At 41.2% G+C, this 22,267-nt stretch overlaps 1 protein-coding gene across 4 annotated transcripts in view; it reads right to left on the bottom strand.

Annotated features, from left to right (window-relative positions):
- CD109 (CD109 molecule) overlaps positions 1 to 22,267 on the bottom strand; it is a 226,592-nt gene that overhangs the window by 66,953 nt on the left and 137,372 nt on the right. For all 4 annotated transcript variants that reach the window (XM_062186366.1, XM_062186367.1, XM_062186365.1 and 1 more), the window contains 9 exons: positions 18,203 to 18,299; positions 17,718 to 17,859; positions 16,907 to 17,016; positions 14,749 to 14,973; positions 13,796 to 13,897; positions 13,643 to 13,705; positions 11,853 to 12,029; positions 8,643 to 8,795; positions 25 to 99 (listed from right to left, as the gene is read on the bottom strand). In XM_062186366.1, the coding sequence (XP_062042350.1) occupies positions 25 to 99; positions 8,643 to 8,795; positions 11,853 to 12,029; positions 13,643 to 13,705; positions 13,796 to 13,897; positions 14,749 to 14,973; positions 16,907 to 17,016; positions 17,718 to 17,859; positions 18,203 to 18,299 (1,144 nt within the window). The remainder of the gene's footprint in view (positions 1 to 24; positions 100 to 8,642; positions 8,796 to 11,852; positions 12,030 to 13,642; positions 13,706 to 13,795; positions 13,898 to 14,748; positions 14,974 to 16,906; positions 17,017 to 17,717; positions 17,860 to 18,202; positions 18,300 to 22,267) is intronic.

Raw genomic sequence — 22,267 nt, 5'->3', positions numbered from 1 at the left:
AATTATGTAGCAAATTAAGCATACCTGAAAGACTGCAAAAGAATTCATGAACATGCCTAAATAATATCCTGTATTATAAAGTTCCAGTTCTTGGACCACCTAAGGAAAAGATAAAATAGAATGAATGGATACATATCCATCTTTTCTGTCTTCCATAATATTTCTTATAAGTAACATCAAGAAAATGTAGCCTACATGTTTATCAAATTTGAAAATGATATAAACTGAGTAGTAATAAATATGTAAATGATTGTTCATGATTCAGCCAAAATTACATAATTAACTTAAACATATTTTTACTGTGTTCAGCAATCCAGAATTCAGAAGTGTGGACATGAGTTCTACACAGGAGGAACTTAAATATCACTGATTAACTAGACCATCACAAAGACACATTAAAAATGATCCATTCTTTTGGTGGAGATAAACAAGTTAAATTTGATGGTGCTTAATATAAGTTCTGCAAAATGTTAGTTACCTGAGTTAATAAAAAGTGACCTAAAGAAACAATTCACAAGAGGGAAAACAAATTATTGATAAACATAAAAAGTGGCCGGCGCTAAGGCTCAATAGGTTAATCCTCCGCCTGCAGCGTCGCACACTGGGTTCTAGTCCCGGTTGGGGCACCGGATTCTGTCCTGGTTGCCCCTCTTTCTAGGCCAGCTCTCTGCTATGGCCCGGGAAGGCAGTGGAGGATGGCCCAAGTCCTTGGGCCCTGCACCCCATGGGAGACCAGGAGAAGCACCTGGCTCCCGGCTTCAGATCAGCACAATGCGCTGGCTGCAGCACACCGGCCACAGTGGCCATTGAAGGGTGAACCAACGGCAAAAAGGAAGACCTTTCTCTCTGTCTTTCTCTCTCTCTCACTATCCACTCTGCCTGTCCAAAAAAAAAAAAAAAAAAAGTACCCAAAATGTAAGTATGGAATTAGAATATGATCCAGTTTAAAAATAAAGTATCAGAAATTAAAAAAAAAAAAAAGTGACCCAGCAATTCCACTCCTACGTATCCACACAAAGAACTGAAGACAGAACACAGGACTCAAATAGACACTTAAAAGCCAATGTTCATTGTAGCATTAGTCACACTAGCCAAAACGTAGAAACAATCCACATGTCCATCCACACAATAGAACACTACTCAGCCATAAAGAAAAACGAAGCCCTGATACATGCTGCAACATGGAGGAAACTTGAGAGCACTGTGCCAAGTGAATCCAGACAAAAAACGACAAATGTATCATTCTACTTGTATGAAATATCTAAAATAGGCAAACTCACAAAGACAGAAGTAGATTAGAGGTTACCAGGGGTTGGGGAAGGAGACTGAGAAAGCATTATTTTATGGTTATAGAGTGTCTGTTTAGGGCAATGAAAAGGTTCTGGAAATAGATAACAGCCATGGTGGCACACTGTTGTGACGTAATTAATGTCACTCAACAATACACTGAAAATTGGCAAGAAGCAAAAATTTTGTGTTATATATGAGTTTTTTTAATACAACAAAAAATTAAGGTTTTATACCTTTTTAGGTGACTTTGTATACTTCTCCCTTATTTATGTTAGCATTAACCAGAGAAATTAAAACAAAGGTAACCAAGAAAACCAAGAAAGTATCGATGTGCAAGTTGAAAAAAAAAATAAAAAACACATTCTAGTGTAAAGTTAAAACACCAATAACCACTGTTTCTACTATGCTAACAACTGCCAAGGCTGCCTCCACAGTAAGCAAATACGAGGATAGAACAGGCACCAATAACAAAAATAATGTAATGAGAACACAGACAATTTCATAACATCTCAACAAGCAGGAAAATCCAGTTAGCCTGACAACAGACAATGGAGCCAGGGCCAGACATAATGGAGAGAAGATTTCGGTTCCATGACTCTCACCCCACCGCAAAATGCAAATCCATGAGGACCTGCTTCTGTTCTTGCCCAGGCACGAACAGATGGAAGTATTCAAGCAGCAGTGGTCTATCTCATAAAGAAATCCTCCTTTTCTCGCTGGCTCAATAAAAACCAGCACTGCCAAAGCTGCAGCAGAGGCTAATGATGGAAAGGCTGGTGTCTAAAAATTATTCCTGGAAGATCTAGTACAATTAAATTACTCTGGGGCCTTCCAGACGCTCTCAGCAGCATACATAAATTTAACAAGAAAGAAAGAAGCCAAGATAGTCTGTTAGCATCGGCTTCTGACTCCTTTCTCCTGAGCCAGCTCTGGAGGAACACAAAAGCAAGGAGGGAACTTGGATGAGTGGCGTGAGAAAAGCCCAGGAAGAGCTGGTATGGAAGAGGCCAGGTGGCTCCGGTCCGAGGCAGAAGACAGTTACAGGCAGCAGTCACAAGACGTTTGGATGAGAGGTCCTGAATTCTGCTCCTCCTTCCCTCCCGAGGGGTGGGGGGTGGGGGGGGGGTGTAGCTCAGGACAACCACTCCCTGCAAGCTCCTTGCCAAAATCAGCAGCAGCTCAGACGGCCTCGGCCGATTCCGGGTCAGCACTTCCATCCTTCTGCTGTGCCAGAGTGGGGAAGATACGTAGGCAGACCCAGGGCCCTCACGCCTTCACTCTGGCCCCAACCTTCAGGGCTGACAGATCACAACCTCCAGTACTGCTTTTCCCAGGAGAGGTTAAGAGAGAAATTGAACACAGGCAGGCAGCAGAGAGGATGAAGAGTAATTCCCCAGTCTGTGAGACTTGCCCCTCCCTTCTCTGTAAACTCAGAGGACAGGCGCTGCTATTCAACCTTCCCCAGCAGACTTCCTCAGAGGAGCTGCCAACCCAAGCAGCTCCTGCAACTGGATGGCATACAGCACGTGAAGCAGAATTACTGAGCAGATCAGCTCTGGGATTTGGGGAAATATTAGCAATATGAATCAAGAACCACGTGAAAACCACATATACTGAAAATACAGCAGCTGGGATAAAGGTCACAATACAAGGGAACAAAGCAGGAGAGAGATGAATGGTATAAAAGAATGACCAGGAAGCTGAAGAGCCCACTGAGGAACTCTCCCAGAGACAAGTAGAAGAGACAAAGAGAAAACATAAAACAACCCCGGAGAGCAAAAGCTCCTGGCCTGCAGACCAGGTAGGTAGGGAGCCTTTGCCGTGACTTCTCCTGCGTGTTTCTGTTAATGAGCAGCACAGAAGCTCTCATCTTCTAGAAACCAGTGACCCTTGAGGATGTGGCTGTCGATGTCACCCCAGGAAGACCAGCCCCCCCCCCCGCCGGACACCTCCCAGAGGAAGCTGTCAGACAGGTGATGCTGGTCCTCAGCAGTCACCTGGTGGCTATGAGCACAGCGTTTCCACAGTGCAGGCCTGGGAGAGCCACCTGTCAAGGACCTTGGACACTCAGCTGTCAAGAGAGGAGAACAGAGGACAAGAACACAGGCAGCTTCTAGAATATTCTCATCAGACTTTCCTGACCCACACCCCAAATCCTGCAGACCTGATCCCACCTAAGAAATGACAACCAGAAGCAGTCATCAGAATCAATGTGTGAACATGAAATACACCAATTACAATATGAAAAACGCATTTTCAGAAATCATGGAAAGAAAAATGTAGGTAAACACTGGAAGAGATTCAGAATAAAAATATAAATGGACAAGTATCTAGATACAAGCAGGAATATGAGATAGGAAAAGACACCTTCTACAGACCCCAATTCCTAACCCTGTCATCCCTGCTCCTAAATGTGCTCATAACCACAAGGACACCTGTGGTTCTAGCACCTGATAAGAAATGGAAGCAGTCATTTCTTTCAGTGACAGCCCTACTTCTCATAGGAGTCCCTGGAAACTGTGCCTCATCCATTTGTTAACCAGACTTTCAGCTACAGATGTGACATTGACAGTACAACAAACTGAGGATGTACATATGTCCATGTGATGCAAGATTAAATTGGAGTAGTTACAAATCTCACAGACCACTGTTCTCTTGTTCCTGCCTGGAGCTTGCAGCTCCAGGATGCATGGAACACCTGTGACATGAAATAATGATCTAGAAATGACTTGGCAGAGTAACCTGAGATCTACTATAAGAAGTCTATCCATGCATATGGGGCATAGACAGCAGTTGCTACTTCATCTTTGCAATTATAGAAACATTAGAAGACCTTTGACCTTGTAAAGGGGACAATTTGCTGCAGCATCATAATACTGAACACCCACCAATATATACTGATTTGTGTTTCCAAGGGTCATCACTTGTTCCCACACAGTGCCACACTAGGTCAGAGGAGGGCAGAAATGATAGAAAGAAAGAAAGTGCTGTCTCATGCAGCTTCCAACCCTGAATAAAGAGCAGCTAAAAGGAAAAACAAATGAAATAATCTTTTTCCCACTTTGAAAAGAGGTTAAAATCAGCAGGAAGAAACAAAATACATATGGACAGGAGAAAGAGAGAGCATTGCTTTACCCATCCACAGATCCTGCAGGCATTATCCACCCTGATGGATAAGCAAAGAACAAATAAACAAGGCATTTACTCCAAGAAAAGAAGAAAATATTAAATGAAAAGTTTACAGATATGGAGGATGGAAGTAAAATGCCAATTTCTGAATAACAGCAAACCCAGAAAGAGAAAAAATAAAACAGAGAAAAAGATATATATAAAAAGATAATGGACACAAATTTCCAGAAAAAATGAAAGATGGGCATAGACTGAGAAGATAATCCATAACACAGAGATGAAATCTGCACAGTAATAATTTGTTCTGGCCAGGAGAGAGGAAAGAGAAGAGAACAAGGGTAGAGACAAAAAGAATATGAGAGCATACAAAGATGTTTGTCTTGTTAAAGATATTAATATTGAAGATACTAATATTAAGAAATCAATAACAATAAATATAAGTACAGTTCATGAATTAAGTACATCTAATATAGTTTAAAAAAAAAAAAACAGAATGAAGCAAAGCCCAGCAAAGCAAAATTTGATCAAATCCACAAAAGAAGAAGAAATGAAGAGAGTAGCTTAAATTTTAAAACATAAAAAAGTAGCAGGAAAAATTTCTAATTACAGCAAAAACTACTATACTTCTACATGTGTTAAAAAGACTTGTTAAGGGGCCAGCGCTGTGGCATAGCAAGTGAAACCACCGCTTGTATTGTCAGCATCCCATATGGAAAGCAGGTTCAAGATCTGGCTGCTCCAATTCAGATCCAGCTCTCTACTTATGACCTGGGAAAGCAGTAAAAGATGGCCCAAGTCCATGGGCCCCTGCACCCACATGGGAGACCCAGAGCAAGCTCCTGGTTCCTGGCTTTGGATTTGCCCAGGGGAGTGAACCAGCAGATAGAAGATCTCTCTCTTATTGCCTCTGCCTCTCTGCAACACTGCCTTTCAAATAAGTAAATAAATCTTTATATAAAAAAGGCTTGTTAAAATATATAAACTATCAGATTAGATTAAAAAGCAAGAGCAAAATATAATAATATGCTAGCAATAAAATACTTAAAAACAAAAGGTTGAAAATAAAAAGAAAATACACCAGGAAAATATGAACTTAAAAAAAAATCTGGGTTAAGTGTCTGCTAATAATAATTGATAGAGGGCCGGCGCCGTGGCTCACTTGGTTAAACCTCCACCTGCGGCACCAGCATCCCATATGGGCGCAGGGTTCTAGTCCCGGTTGCTCCTCTTCCAGTCCAGTTCTCTGCTGTGGCCCAGGAGGGCAGTGGAGGATGGCCCAAGTGCTTAGGCCCCTGCTCCAGCATGGGAGACCAGGAGGAAGCACCTGGCTCCTGGCTTCAGATCAGTGTAGTTCCACCCATAGCGGCCATTTGGGGGGTGAACCAATGGAAGGAAGAACCTTCTCTTTTGTCTCTCTCTCTCTCTAACTCTGTCAAATAATAATAATAATAATTGATATAATTAAAAAGGAGAGAATGACCCAACATGGGAAACGGGATACACAGCAGACTCATAGAATGGCAAATGCCCTAAACAGCACTCTGGCCTCAGAATCAGCCTTTAAGGCATTCAGATCTGGCTAAAATGCCCATGAGAGTTTCTCAGGCATGGAAAGCCAAGACGCTGTGGAAAAAAAATGACCTAAATGAAAGATCTCTGTGAGAGAGATCCCAGCAGAAAGAATGGGCCTTCAAAGAAGGAGGTACCTTTCTCTGAAGGGAGGAGAGAACTTCCACCTTGACTATGGCCTTGTCTAAATAAGGTTGGAGTTTGTGAACTCAAGAGGCTTCCATAGCCTTGGCAGCTCATGACAAGAGCCTCAGGTGATCACTGACATCATAAATAAGAGTGTCAATTGTTAAATCAATACCAGGAGTAACTGTGCACTTACTCCCCATATAGGATCTCTGTCCTTAATGTGTTGTACCATGTGAATTAACTGTATAACTAGTACTCAAACAGTACTTCATACTTTATGTGTCTGTGTGGGTACAATCTGTTGAAATCTTTACTTAGTATATACTTAAGTAGATCTGTATATAAAGATAATTAAAAATGAATATTAATGATGAATGGGATGGGAGAGGGAGTAGGAGATGGGATGGTTTGTGGGTGGGAGGGTGGTTTTGGGGGGAAAACCACTATAATCTTTTGAAATTTATATTTATTAAATAAAAGTTTTCTAAAAAAATAAAGCTGGGTTAGCAACCTTAATATATCTGAAAAATTTATTGTTTACACATATACACACATACACATATATACATGTATATATGTATAAATAGATTATATTGTATAATATGTAAATAGCATGCATGCCAAATAGGGGTATGTGTATATATATGTGTATGTACACATGTTTATGTACACACACAAACATACACAGAGGGAAGAAAAAATAGAATAATAAATTTATCAAGATATTTAGAAAGCCATAAGGTAAAAAATATTATTACTTTTCATAAATTCAAATGCAATATCTATAGACTTTTAGGAATAATGTGAACTTAAGAAAAGGAAGAAATGATCAATTTATTTTAAAAAAGTTTTCTTTTAAAAAAAGACTGAGAAATTAGTTATTTAACTGAAGGAAGGGTACAATTCATTCAAGCAAATTAATTTTACCATGTAACAACAAAATCAGCCCAACCATACATACTTTTCTTTCTGAGGTGTTAATTATTGTGCTGAGTCAATTAATGGACATAGAGTATACAATCTAAATTATAACCGATAATGGCACACAATAATATATCAAGAAAATATAAGTAAGGGGTGGGAATTTGGCCTAGCAGTTAAGACACCAGTTAAACTGCCTATATCCCGTATCAGAGTTCCTGGGTTTGAGTTCTGGCTCCGCTCCTGATTCTACTTCCTGCTAACGCACACTCTGGGAGATAGCATCGATAGCTCAGTGCTTGGGACCTTGCCACCCCTGTAGGAGACCTGTATTGAGTCCCCAGCTCCCAGCTTCATTGCAGGCATTCAGGGAGTCAACCAGCAGACAGGAGCTTCTTGTGTGTCTGTCTGTCAGTCTCTGATAGTCTCTATCTCTCTTCTCCATCACTCCATGTATGCCTACCTCTCAGATAAATAATTTTAAAAGAATGTATAAAGATAAAATGACTAATTAATATGGAATTAGTTATGTAATGGTGGATTTCTGCATACCTGTTTATACATTTTTTGCATATTTACATGCTTTCACTCCCTTAACATACTGCAAATTCCTAATTCAATGGGAACCATAATTATTTACAACCATATTTAACCAAAGTAGAAAGCACTTCAAAATTACCTAAAGCTCTCTTATCTGATGTTATCCAGAACTGTGCAAGTCAATTTCCCAGTACTTTCTTTAGTGTCTTAAAATAAAATATAGCATTGCCAGCGCCGCGGCTCACTAGGCTAATCCTCCGCCTTGCGGCGCCGGCACACCGGGTTCTAGTCCCGGTCGGGGCACCGGATTCTGTCCCGGTTGCCCCTCTTCCAGGCCAGCTCTCTGCTGTGGCCAGGGAGTGCAGTGGAGGATGGCCCAAGTGCTTGGGCCCTGCACCCCATGGGAGACCAGGAGAAGCACCTGGCTCCTGCCATCGGATCAGCGCAGTGCGCCGGCCGCAGCGTGCCTACCACGGCGGCCATTGGAGGGTGAACCAACGGCAAAAGGAAGACCTTTCTCTCTGTCTCTCTCTCTCACTGTCCACTCTGCCTGTCAAAAATAAAAATAAAAAAAATAAAATATAGCATGAAAATGAAGGGACATGAAGTGGCATTTCTTTATATTGTTGCATAAATTTAGGCATACAATGTGATGTTTTGATATATGTATGTATTGTGGAACAATTAAATCTACCTGATTACATCATTATCACTATATATATATATTTTTTTTTCTGGTAGGGACATTTAAAATCTACACTGTCGGAAATTTTTCTATGTAGAATACATTGTTAGTAATTACATGCTATACAACAGATCTCCAGAATTTACTCCTCCTGTCTGACTTTGGATGGTATTTCTCATGGAAGACAGCAAAGGCATTCAACCACAGAAGCTCTCCAGCACAACCCCTGGAAGAGGAAGCTTTACTGATTACTGATTTACACATGCAGAGACACTGGTAAAATCTCCTTTAAATATTTAAGGTGATACAATAAAGTTTCTTTTTTTCTCTCTCTCTTAATATGCATTTCTGGAATTATAAAAAAATAAGTTCAACTCACATTTTCCATTGAAATATCATTTGAGGCATTCATCAGATTCACACTTTTATCAACAGCTGTAATGCCAATTATGGAGTCGGGCTGTGTCACAGAGACCTTAAGAGACACTTTCTCAGATGGTTTAGCACTAGCTTTACTCCAAAACAGCTTTATCTAAGAAACAGAAAAAGAAGGATTTTTTGATTTTACTTTTTAAAAGTATTATATATGCATCTTATCAGCAGCAAATCAATGACTCAAAATCTAACTAAGATTCCACATCTGCCTTGGCTCTGGGATATTTCTCAACCCTTCTCTAGGAAAAAGAAATTAAAAATTTTACTCCTGAAGCATTTGTGAATGAAAGACTTCTCACAGTGGTATAAACCCAAAGGAGCCCTCACTTCTCTACCTTTGCTTTTCCCTTTCTCCATCTCCCACCCCGAGCCTCTGGCCAGGGCTGAACAGCAGTGTCTAGAACACTGGGAGAAGGCCAATATCCATGAGGAGGAACATGAAAGAGGAAAGAAACTGCAGGTGCCTACGTGTTGGTGATCAAGACTACATGCAAGGAGAGCTCCCAGGGTATTCGCAGAACTACCCAGGCTGGGAAGTGAGAGGGGCTCTTTCCAAGGGAGGGGATGGGCAGTCCAAACACCAGGCCAGCCCCAGGGGCCTGTGTCTCCACAGCTGTCTGAACTTCCTCTGTCACCACACTCTTCACAGCATGGTGCCACTTCTGGAGTAACATCAATCATCTCATCACAGCCGAAGCAAACAGCTTCGACAGGAGGCCCCTTCCTGCTGAGAATTTCTATTTCTGTAGCTCCATCTCAGCATTGCCCTGCACCAGTGACAGCACTGCATGGCCAGGATGGCCTTACTGTTCCCCTGGGCCCGAGAAAACTTTAGACAGGTGTCTTCCTCAGCACAGCCTCTGACCTCCCTTTCCTCGGCAAACTTGTCACTGTAAATTCTCTCTCTGCCCCGTTTGGGGCGTAAATCTTCTCTCAGTCTCTAGAGTTCTAGAACCCAGGGATGGCTTTCTCAGGGACATGGAAGCCCTGGTTCTGTAGGTAATCAACAAGACTGACAAGGGTTCCAAGTGGATTTCGATTTCCCAGCCTCCGTGGAAGAGTGTGAGTCTAATGTCACCAGCTCAGTACCAACTGGCAAACACAGAGAGCCTGATCCGCCTGCTGTGAGCCTGGCCAACCCTCCCACCAGGTCCTGCAGTACTTTTATATTTACTCACCCCACAGCTTTAAAACTCACCTGCCTTTTGAGTCAGCAGGGTTGAATTCAATCTATCTCCTCTCACATAAGCTAAAAGGAATCTTCCTTGCCTGTTTAACTCATCCAGTGCACTTTTTCTCTCAAGCCACTGAATCTAGTTGACTTTCTCTGTCTACATCCTAAAGGGGGAATAGGGGTGGATGGGGATGTAGCACGGTCAAGACTCAGTCTTGGACCTTGTACTTCTCACTCTAGACTGTGTGCCTCTGAGACCACATGGCCTTAACACGCACTTCTAGGTGGATGATTTCTAACCCTACTCCTCTTATCCCTTCTACTTCTCATTCATGCATTCCATAGCCATTACTGAACATCAACAAAGGTTTACTCATTTTCTCTTGTCTAAACATATCCAATGCATACATCTCCATGTATGCAGGTTCTTTTTATATGTGATACTTATTAGCATGTAAATATTAGAGAAGGGTATACCCTTGCAAATGGAACTGAAGCTTCCTATCTCTTACAAGAGGGTATTTTAAAAAGGAAAATTAAAAGATATGTTTAGGCAAAAGTATTTGGCTTAGCAGTTAGGCTGTGTTCAAAATTCTGATCTGGCTCCTAACTCCAGCTGGCCCCTAATACACACCCTGGGAGCATTGATTGTCAAGTATTTGGGTTCCTGCTGTCCATATGGGAGTCCTGGATTGAGTTCTGGGCTTCTAGCGTCAGGGTCTCCCCACTAAAATCACTAAAAGTAAAAACTGTACTCTAAAACTAACAAAATACAGTATTATATTTTCAAAAAATCTTTTAAAAAGACAAAAAAAATAGAAGTTCATATTACATTTTGACAAAGTTAGGATTAATGATTCTCAACCAAAGAAAGCAACAGATGACTACTGCTACTTCTCAAAATTCTAACAAGTTAAGTAAAAAGAAATATTAGGAAAAATAGACCCTACAAATCAACACTTCAAAACAATGACTATTTTAGTCAATAGGACCCAAGAAGGTAACAGTTTTTAGTGAAAATAAAGGCTCCTTCTGATACATGTGAAATGATTCCATCAGATTTCATTTCAGGGTAGGCATTCAAGGGGATTTCCTATAAAGGCTGGCTGTGTGAGGCTACACCAAGCACTTTAGAATTGGAGACCAGACTCTACACAGAGCCTCACACACAAGACAACTAAGCTTATTGAAAATTTGTCCTGGGTGGGGCCAGCGCAGTGGTATAGTGGGTAAAGCCGCACCTGCAGTGCCACATGGGCGCCAATTCACGTCCCGGCTGCTATACTTCTGATCCAGCTCTCTGCTATGGCTTGGGAAAGCAGTAGTAGATGGTCCACGTCCTTGGGCCCCTGCACCCACATGGGAGACCAGGAAGAAGCTTCAGGCTCCTTGCTTCAGATAGGCCCAGCTCCAGCCATTGTGGCCATTTTGGGAGTAGACCAATGGGTGGAAGATCTCTCTCTCTCTCTCTCTCTCTCTCTCTCTCTCTCTGCCTCTCTGTAACTCTGCTTTTCAAATAAATAAATAAATATTTTTTAAAAATTGTCCTGGGTTATTTTTCAGCTGATGTAACAAAGTAAAGCCCAGCTCTGCTTCCACTTGTCATTTCAGACAGCCTCAATCCCTCCATACCCTTAATTCCACCCTTACACCAGTGTTAATACCACACAGATTCTGTACTGCCAAGGAAAATCCTGAGTCAACCATTTGAAAAATCCTCAGAGGGCTTCATGGCTTGCATTGAAACCTTACGGTCCAAAGCTATATCTTACAAATAAAACCCACAATGCCCAATAATTCCATATGCAAAAAATACACATGTGGTAACTAAATATGAAGAGGTTTAATCATAGTTCTAGAAGTAGGTAATATAAGTTTCTAAACTCTTTGACTTAATGATACTATTCTAAAGAAATATTACATTTCTCAGACTTCACAAATAGGAATATTTCTTTTAAACATCATTACCTTAGATCTTACCTCATTTTTAAAAACAAGTTGAACAGGAATTTTGAGAACATCATTTATAATTTCCCCATCATCTTTAATATAATACACAATTATACAAGCTTTTGGAGCCCAAGAACTTTCTGGTGTTAAAGAGAAGATTGTTGAATTTTGTTTGCCTACAGCCACTAACTGTCCCCTGGATACTACCTGAAAACAAAAGAAGATGTTTAAATTTTTTTTGTTGTTAAATCTAGTAAGATCTCAACTGAAGCTACATTTAGCAATTTAAGCACACAAAAAAATTCTTAACTTAAATCAGCTTCAAGGCCTTTTTAAATTCAAGAAAACCTCCCTAACACGGAATATAAACTGGGAATAGGAAATGATAAGATTAAAACATTACTGATTAGAACAACAGTAGTCTTACAGTCAAGAATCCATTTTTGATTGGAACAAATATAGGGCAACATTGGGAGAGTTGGATTATAAAGCCATGGGTAATAACTTTTATTTTCTTATATTGTATAATCTTCTACAATAAATGCAAGTTGTTTATCCAATAAAAATTTATCCACTTTAACTTGAAATGCAAATATAGGAAAAGAAAGAAAAAAGATTGATTGCAATATACAAAGGACAGGCTAGGATAGGCAGGGGCAGCCATTTGACCTGTATCAGACAGCCTGGGTTTGATACCTACCTCTAGTTCCTGACACCAGCTTCCTACTAATGCAGACCTCAGGAGGTAGTGATGATAGCCCAAGTAATTGGGTTCCCACAACCCACACAGGAGATCTGGATTGCTGAATTGAGCTCCTGGTTCCCATCTTTGGTCTTAGTACAGCTTTGGCCATCTGGGGCATTCAGGGACTGAATCAGTAGATCAAAGACTCTATTTCTCTCTCTCTCTCTCTCTCTCTCTCTCTCTCTCTCTCTCTCTCTCTGTTTCTCAAATACGTTTTCTTTAAATACAGGGTTAAAAAGGTATGAGGCTGAATTTTAGAAATTAGTAAGTTTGGGGGGCCACTGTGGCTTAGCGGATAAAGCCACCACTTGCAGTGCCAGCATCCCATATGGGCACCAGTTTGAGTTTCGACTGCTCCACTTCCTATCCAGCTCTCTGCTATGGCCTGGGAACGCAGTAGAAGATGGCCCAAGCCCTTGGCTTCTGCACCAGCATGGGAGACCCAGAAGAAACCCCTGGCTCCTGGCTTCGGAACAGTGCAGCTCCAGCCATTGGGGCCAATTAGGGAGTGAACCAGCAGATGGAAGACACTCTCTCTCTCTTTCTCTCTCTTTCTCTCTCTCTCTGCCTCTCTGTGTAACTCTGACTTTCAAACAAATAAAAAAATCTTTAAAAAAAAAAGAAATTAATAAGTTTGGGGCTGGCACTGTGGCATAGTGGGTTTAGCTGCTGCCTGCAGTGCCGGCATCCCATATGGGTACAGATTTGAGTCCTGGCTGCTCCACTTCCAATCCAGCTCTCTATTATGGCCTGGAAACCAGGGGAAGATGGCCCAAGTGCTTGGGCCCCTGCACTCACATGGGAGACCCAAAAGAAGATCCAGGCTCCTGGCTTCAGATAGGTGCAGCTCTGGCCATTGCAGCCATTTACGGAGTGAACCAGTAGATGGAAAACCTTCTCTCTCTCTCTCTCTCTCTCTCTCTCTCTCTGCCCCTCTGTAACTCTACCTTTCAAATAAATAATAAATGTCTTTAAAAAAAATAAATTAGTAAGTTCAGTGTAAACATAGGGTAGACACCATTTAATAAAGCTCAATCTATAACAGATCATAAATTTTGATTCTGTAAGAGATTACCATATAGCTTAACTCCTTCAAGGGCTTGTTGCTAGTAACCACCAACTCAAACGGTGACCCCACCTAGAAAAAACAAATCTTTGTTAGTTGGAACGTACCAATGGGAAGTGTATCCAACTGTACTGTAATAACCAAGTGAGCTATAAGCATTACCTTGACACTTTCATCTCTTGTTTTGAGCTGGATGTATGTCTTACTAGGAGATGTAAACATACCATGGACTGCCATGCTACTTACACTGTCAAGAAAATAGGCCTAGAACAAAAGAAAAGAAAGCTGTAAGTCTTCTTCTTTAGTGACACTTTGAGAATAAATGCTACCTGCTCAACAATTACCAAAATTCAAATTCACTTTTTCTTTTTTCCACACAGAAAAAAATAGATTCACCAGAAATGGGGTCTTTGACATTTTATATCATAAAGCATAAAGAAACTGATAGCTTTAAAACGTAGGAAAGGGTCTTCACCACCATACCCTAAGAGGAAAAAGCATAGTCTTAGCTTATTTCCGAACAAAAGTATTTTAATAGGAAACACTGGGATAAAAGAGAATGAAATGAAAGAGGGACCGTTCCTTTTTCCACAACACATAGTTCAAATACAAGCAAGAAATCATAGCACACAGCTCCATCCACCGATGTTCAGAGTAAAACTCAAAAAGGCCACAGGTATGGAGCACCTTGCTCTGGGCAGGGCTAAATAACCAGAAGAAAGGTAACAGGACTGGCTGGGGAGTCTCACGCGAGCCACTCTGGCAAAGGGTGCTCAGCAAACGTATATATGTAAAAGTGTATGTACAATCCACTTTCATTTCAGTTTCTGCCAAAATAAGCTTCCAAGTGATTGAAAATCAACCCAGCCTGGGGGCCAGCAGGGCTTCTCCATTCTAGCTTCACACTGTTGTATTTTACTACGCTCTTCAAAAGGAACTTACAAGACAGCAATCAGTTAAACCCTCAGCTGCTGTTATAAAATCACTTTTTGCACCGTCTCACTTTCTTTTTGAATGGAAACATGTCCACTTCCTATGCACACTGGTCCAGACAGCCTGAGTGCCTGTCAAGGATTACAAGTTACAGTAGCACAATGATTAGAAGCAGCTGGCACCTTCAATTGTAGCTCAGCGGAACTGTCCAGGATTGGGAATTCAATCTTAAAGATCCCACTTGGGGGGAGAGTATAGCTGATGTTCTGGACGGCTGCTGTTTCCTCATTTCTGCTGCTCCACCGGGTCCAGAGGTTGGTGCTGTTTCTCTGCAGCACTGCTATGACGACATCATTGCTTCTCTCTTCAGGAGTTAGCTGATGGCCATCAGAACGGGCAACCTTCACCTGGTTGTCAAAACAACACATCTTAAAGCTAGGGAACACGGGAAGCGATGGGTTGCAATTCAACTGAACCCTGTGTCCATATGGACTATTCCCATGAAGCTGAGCTCTCAGAAATTACAGGTAGCACTCTGGTTTCCACATTCGGTAGCCTCTCTCTGGGTGGCCTGCAACACCACTGACCGCTGCCTTCTCCGTGGTGTGACTTCCTTGTCTTCCGTGGCTCCACAACAACCTTCTCCTCCCATACTTCTCTTTCTCTATTTTTTTTTTTTTTTTGGTTCCTCTTCCCTCTCCCTAGTTGTAGAAATGTATCCAGGCCAATTATCAGCCATCATGTCTTCCCTCTGCCTCAAAGTTCTCAGTACTTCTATGGCTTAGATTATTTTGTTGTGATTGTATCCAAACCCAGAATTTCCACCCTCATCTTTCTCTGGAGCTCAAACTCAATATCTGTAATTCCCTGCAGGCAGTTTCTACTTAGTCCTCCTAGTTACCTCAATTTCAGCACTTCTAATATTGAGCAACCAACTCTCCTCTCCTATTTTCACTAACACCATGACTCAATACCTCTGAATTTTACCCCCCTCTCGTCACCTCCCAAATCCAGTAAATGCCAAGCCCTGTATTTCTTTCTTCCATCCTCTCCAGCTGCACAGTCAACCCCACAAGGCACCTTGTCACCTCATGCCTCTGATGTCCCCTCCCTCCTGCACACAGCCCTGATTGGTCCTCCTCAACCTCTGCTTTTGTCATATTCCTCCCACATTCCTAAGGATCCTAGGCTCCTTGCTGCCTCGAGTATCAAGTTCAATGCACAGGTGAGACATTTAGGGTCCTCTACAGCTCCCCAAGCTCCTCCTCCTGTTTTATCACACCAATCACTGTCACCGAGATACACCTAAAACTTGTCAACAAGAGTTTTCTTTTTGTCTCAGCCCATCTTGCTCCACATCACCCATTCCATACCCAAACATTAACCCTACTGATCTTTAAGAAATGGCTCAGAGCCTCTTCCTCTATTAAGCATCCTTTTGTAACCCTCTGACCTACCCCAAGGCAACTCCTCTCACTTCAGCCCCCACTGTATCACTCTACTCATTTGGAAACAACCATTCACAGCCTTGTGCTATTTTGCTTCCTTTTTCAAACTATCTAAATGGTTAATATCAATCAAGTCAGGAACTACTAAAACTTCTCACTCAAAAAGAAGTAATCCCTCTTCAAGTCAGAGGTCAGTAAACTACAGAAAGCAGGCAGGTCAATCCAGTATTTTATCAAAATGTACACATTCTAAGTTGCTTAGAAATTGTCTGTGGCTGCTTTCATGCTGCAATGGCAAGTATTATATGTTAATCGAAATTATGAAAAAATAATTTAAGAAAAAAATAAATTTTCAGGAAAATATTTTTATTGAGACCAGTGTTATAGTACACCAGGTAATGTGAGTGACCACTTGTGACACCAGCATTCCATATTGGAGCACTAGCACTATTTCTAGCCCCAGCTAGTCCACTTCAGATAGAGGTCCCTGCTAATAGGCCTAAAAAAGCCATAGAAGATGCATCAAGTCTTTGGGTCCCTGAACCCCCATGATAGACCAGGATGAAGTTCCTGGCCCCGGCCTCAGCATAGCCCAGCCTAGCTGTTGCAGCCATTTGGGGAGTAAATCAACAGATGGAAGATTTCTTTCTCCATCTCTCTCTGCCACTCTGCCTTTCAGATAAATAAAAATCTAAAAAAGTAATGTTTGTTACTTGTAGAAATTTTTAGGAAAAATTAGACAAAAATCATTTGAAGTTTCTATAATTCTCATGTATCTAAAGGGGAAAAGTTTTACTTTAATTTCTAGAAAATCATTGAAGTAACATTTCCCATTCTGTTTCATTAAATTGAACTAACTGCAATTGGATAAGTAACAAACACACCAACTTACAGTAGCTGTGAAGTTGAGAGACGGCTTCAAGACAGCAGCATAATCAAAAAATTCGATGATATAATCATGCTGTTTGAAAAACACATTGGAGCTTGCATTTCTTGAGATCCCTATTTTGGAAATTGCACCATTTAGAATCCAAGAGTAGTATTTTCACCAACAGCTTCTAGCACCAAATCTCCCCAATTAAGCTACTTGTCAAAGGGGCTTTAGATATTGGGACACACAAGCCTCATTTCCATACTGGCTTTGACACTGAGAGAAGCACGTGGTTCTACTAGGCTCTCTACCCCTTCACTGCCATCCTTCAGTGACCTGTACACCAAATTATTAAGACCACTGAAGAATAGTATTTTGTTCTCTAGGGAACTAATTATAGCGTTTGAAATGATAACAGAAAGGTCCAAAGTATAAACTTCTATTTTCTTATTAAAAGAAAAAGCTGTCTAGGAGCAGAAGAGATATCAGATGATGTGAAATGATTTTTTAAAAAAGAAAAGAAGAAATAGAAGAGAACTAACAAGCTGACAATGCAGACTTTTCTGTGTAGTTTTCAGGCTGAAAAAAAAGAATAGAAATGGAAAAATTTCAAATAGCTATCACACATGCTTAAAGTATAGACTTTCATAGAAAATAAGTTTCTGCTTTATTATAAAAACCTCCTACAAGTCAGACTAATTAATAGGACAATTTCCATGTGAAACAGCATCTTTAGAAGGGCAGGGATGCTCCCAAACACAAGTGTTGTCATAATAGAACGAGGGAGCACCATCACATCAGTAGCTTTACCTTTGCTTCAAAGGCTACAAACCTGTAAGTGATTCTGTCACTGTGGCTAAAATTTCAACTGGCCCAGGGGAGGATACATCCATGTGTTCAGAATGCCCATTTGAAAATTCCATTACCTTTTTCATCTCTTCATCATTAAAAGAGAAGTTTGCAGATCCATTTATCTGTTTTGTTAAAAAGTTCACATTTATTTTCCAAATTTTAATTCAGATTTTATTTTAATTCAGATTTTACAAATTAAAACTCAAACTAACTCAGATTTTACAAATTAAAACTCAAACTAAATCAGATTTTACAAATTAAACTTAAACTATCATATCACAATGATACGATAGCTCTGTTCAATTTTAATCACTATAAATGAGTGGGGTTTTATTTACTCAATGTTGGAAAGTTCTTGCTTTTCTTACACAGTTTTTTTTTGTTTATTCAATATAAAATCTTATTTCTAGAAAAAATACACTTATATTTCATCCCGATAAGTTATAAAATACCTGCAAAAGTTACCTTAAAGTTTTTTGTAATATTCTTCTTCTGCCCCCAAAACGATAAAGGTAAAAATGTAAGCACTACATCTCCTTTCACTGGTTTCCCATATGTATACCTGAAAAGCAACAAACAGCTTTTTATCTTTTTTTCACATTTTCAATCTAATATTGTCAAAAGAACACAACAAAAATATGACTTTCAATAACATACCCTGGCAAGCCAACATAAGCGAATTCTACAAATATTAAAAACAAACTTTGGGACCAGTTTTGTGGTGCAGTGGTTTAAGTCACTGCCTGTGACACCAGCATCCCCCATATAAGCACTGGTTCAAGTCTCAGCTGCTCCACTTCTAATCCAGCTTCCTGCTAATCCACCCGGGAAGGCAGCAGATGTTTCTAGCACTGGGGCCCCTGCCTCTCATGCAGGAGACCCATATAGCTCTTGGCTTCAAACTGGCAATTTGGGGAGTGAACCAGTAGATAGAAGATATCTCGTTCCCTTTCTCTCTCTCCCTCTCTCTCTCTCTCCCCAAGTCTGCCATTCAAATAAATCTTTTAAAAAAAACCATAATCCTACTATAAAATTTTAAAAACTAAACACAGCAAAAAATGTCCTTAATAATGGGAAGGCTTTGAACTAGAGTACCTAAAACAGTTCATAATACACACTTTACTCAGCCTCTGACAGCCTGTAGAGACTCCAGAGAAAATCTGGTCATAACTGGAAGTAAAACTTTCTACCCAAAGATTTTTTTTTAAAACTATGAAAAATTTTCACTCCTACAAATGTGCACTGGCCTATTAATTGTGTCCATCTGAGTCTTTGCAGCTTTTGAAGATTTTTAAATGTTAGCTGAAAACTTTGAATGGCCCATTGCTGCATGTTCTGATATTAGCCAGGAGGGCTTTTCAAACTAGATTCTGGAACACCAAATGTACTTACAACTGTCAAAAGCTGTTTTACAGGAAAATAAAAAATAAGTATCATTGTTAAAATCCCAAAGGGGCCAGCTTTGTAGCGTTAGAAGGTAAAGCCACCACCTGTAACATCAGCATCCCATACAGGTACCGGTTCCTGTCCTGGCTGCTCCACTTCTGATCTCCCAGGCCTGGGAAAAGCAGAAGATAGCCCAAGTGTTTAGGCCCCTGCACCCATGTGGGAGACCTGAAAGAAGGTCCTGGCTCCTGGCTTCAAGTTGGCACAGCACTGGCTGTTGTGGCCAACTGGAGAGTGAACCAGCAGATGGAAGACCTCTCGCCTCTCTCTCTGTCTCTCCCTCTCTCACTGTGACTCTGAATTTCATATAAATGAATAAATTTTTGTTAAAAAGAAATTCCTAGTACCAAACTTATCTTGCTCAATCCAATCTCATTCTCTTCCTTGTCTTCTGTGTATTCATTTTATCCTCTCTCATGATAGAACACATTCTTCACACGAACAAGAGGCAATCTGGCAAATCATTTTGCTGCCTGGAAATCTTTTTTAAATGTATTTCATGGGCTCTTTCCATTTCTGTTATGAAGTGCTCAATTTTTCTTTACACCCTATAAATTGGAATGGTAAACTGCTGCTTCCTAAGTCCTCTAATTGAATACAGATAGTCTTGTCAAGAACAACTTAACACAAAAGCAAATGGTAAAATATAGCATATTACAAGTCAAGAAGCAAAAAAGAACCCACCTTCAAACGCACCACCCTTCCAAACAAAAATAATAAAGTTAGGGGAAATCCTGGTTAGCCACTTTGACACCAAATTCACTCATTCAAAGCACAGTCTTTGAAACTTGACACTGTTGATATCTTGTTAGATGGAACAAAGAGGCCAGCATTGTGGCATACTAGGTAAGTCCACTGCCTGAAATGTTGGCATCCCACACGGGTGCTGGTTCGAGTCCCGGCTCCTCCACTTCCAATCTAGCTCCCTGTTAATGCCTGGGAAAGCAGAGGAAGATGGTCCAATTGTTTGGGCCCCTGCACCCAAGTGGGAGACCCAGATGCAGCATTTGGCTCCTGGCTTTGGACTGGCCCTCCCTGACTATTGCAGCCCTTTGAAGAGTGAGCCAGCAAATGAAAGACCTCTCTCTCTTTCTCTCTCTCTGCCCCCCTCCCTCCTTCCCCTCCTCTCTCCCTCTCACTGTTTCAAATAAATAAATACTTTTATCTCAAATAGAAGCAAAATTAGAATTCCAAAATGTTGTATGTGAAGAGTTACATCCCATGATACAGCACGCTTAGGGAATTTTGAAACCCAGACATAATTTCAAGTATCCTCAGACGCAATTTTTTTTTAGGTTATTCATTTGAAAGACAGAGCAAGAGCAAGAGAGAAATCTCTCTGCCAATTCACTACCCCAAATGCCTGCATCAGCTGGACCTAGGCCAGGCTGAAACAATAGCCTAGAACTGCAGCCAGGTCCCCCATTTGGAGTGGGGGAAGGACCCAAGAAATTGAACTACCTTCAAGACACTGAATTGGAAGCAGAGGCAGGATGTGAGCCCAGGCATTCCAATATGGATGCAGGATCACAAATGGTGGCTTAGCCTCTGCCAAATGTCTGCCCTGATACAAATATTTTTAATTTTGAATTAAGTATAAAGCAGATTTAGGCCAGCACCGGGGCTCAATAGGCTAATCCTCCGCCTGCGGTGCCGGCACACCAGGTTCTAGTCCCAGTCGGGGTGCCGGTTCTGTTCCGGTTGCCCCTCTTCCAGGCCAGCTCTCTGCTGTGGCCTGGGAGGGCAGAGGAGGATGGCCCAGGTCCTTGGGCCCTGCACCTGCATGGGAGACCAGGAGAAGCACCTGGCTCCTGGCTTTGGATCAGCGTGGTGTGCCGGCCGCAGCGGCCATTGGAGGGTAAACCAACGGAAAAAGGAAGACCTTTATCTCTGTCTCTCTCTCTCACTGTCCACTCTGCCTGTCAAAAATAAATAAATAATAATAAAAATAAAGAAAAAAATAGAGCGGATTTAGCTTTCCAAGCACAAAGCTGGTTACTGCAACTGTGAAACAATGATACTGACAATTATTATCCTAAACACTATCTAGAAAAACATGGGATAAACTAATGATTCACAGAATAATAAAGGGACAACATTTTTTACAAACCAAGGTACTCTGGCATGGTCTCATTAACAATAAATTTTTTTCTTTGAAAACAGCTGCAGCACAAAATATTTATAAAATAATACCTAAAAGTAAACCAGGGGCTGGCACTGTGGCGTAACAAGTAAAGTTATTGCCTGTGATACTAGCTTTTATTTGGACTCTGGTTCAAGACCCAGCTGCTCCACTTCTGATCCAGCTCACTGCTAATGTGCCTGGGAAAGCAATGGAAGATGGCCCAAGTGCTTGGGTCCCTGCCACCCACATGGGAGACCTGGAAAAAGCTCTAGGTTCCTGGAGTCAGCCTGACACAGCCCTGGCTGTTGCAGCCATTTTAGGGAGTGAACCAGTAGATGGAAGATCTCTCTCCCTGTGTCTCTCCTCTCTCTGTAACTCTGCTTTTCAAATAAATAAATAAATCTTTTTAAAAATTGAACCTATCAGTATAATTCATAATTCTACTCAACACATCCTTTTGTTCCCATACCATCTCCAGAATGCAAATATTCCATTTTAATTTTTTTTATTTGACAGATAGAGTTAGACAGTGAGAGAGAGAGAGAGAGAGACAGAGAAAAAGGTCTTCTTTCTGTTGATTCACTCCCCAAATGGCCACTACGGCTGGCCAGAGTTACGCCTATCTGAAGCCAGGAGCCAGGTGCTTTCTCCTGGTCTCCCATGCGAGTGCAGGGGCCCAAGCACTTGGGCCATCCTCCACTGCCTTCCCGGACCACAGCAGAGAGCTGGATTGGAAGAGGAGCAACCGGGACTAGAAGCCAGCACCCATATGGAATGCCAGTGCTAAAGGCGGAGGATTAACCAAGTGAGCCACGGCACCAGCCCCCAGTTCAATATATTTTAATAAACCTTAGATTAAATAACATTTTAAAAATTCTACTGTCCCTAGGAAGTACAAATCAAACTAGATATAACCTATGTTGCAATCTTATTTTTAATTAAAGGTAGGAATATGGGGC

The sequence above is a fragment of the Lepus europaeus genome, chromosome 3 (assembly GCF_033115175.1).
Source record: "Lepus europaeus isolate LE1 chromosome 3, mLepTim1.pri, whole genome shotgun sequence".
NCBI lineage: Eukaryota > Metazoa > Chordata > Mammalia > Lagomorpha > Leporidae > Lepus > Lepus europaeus.
This window is presented reverse-complemented; position numbering and strand designations above follow the sequence as displayed.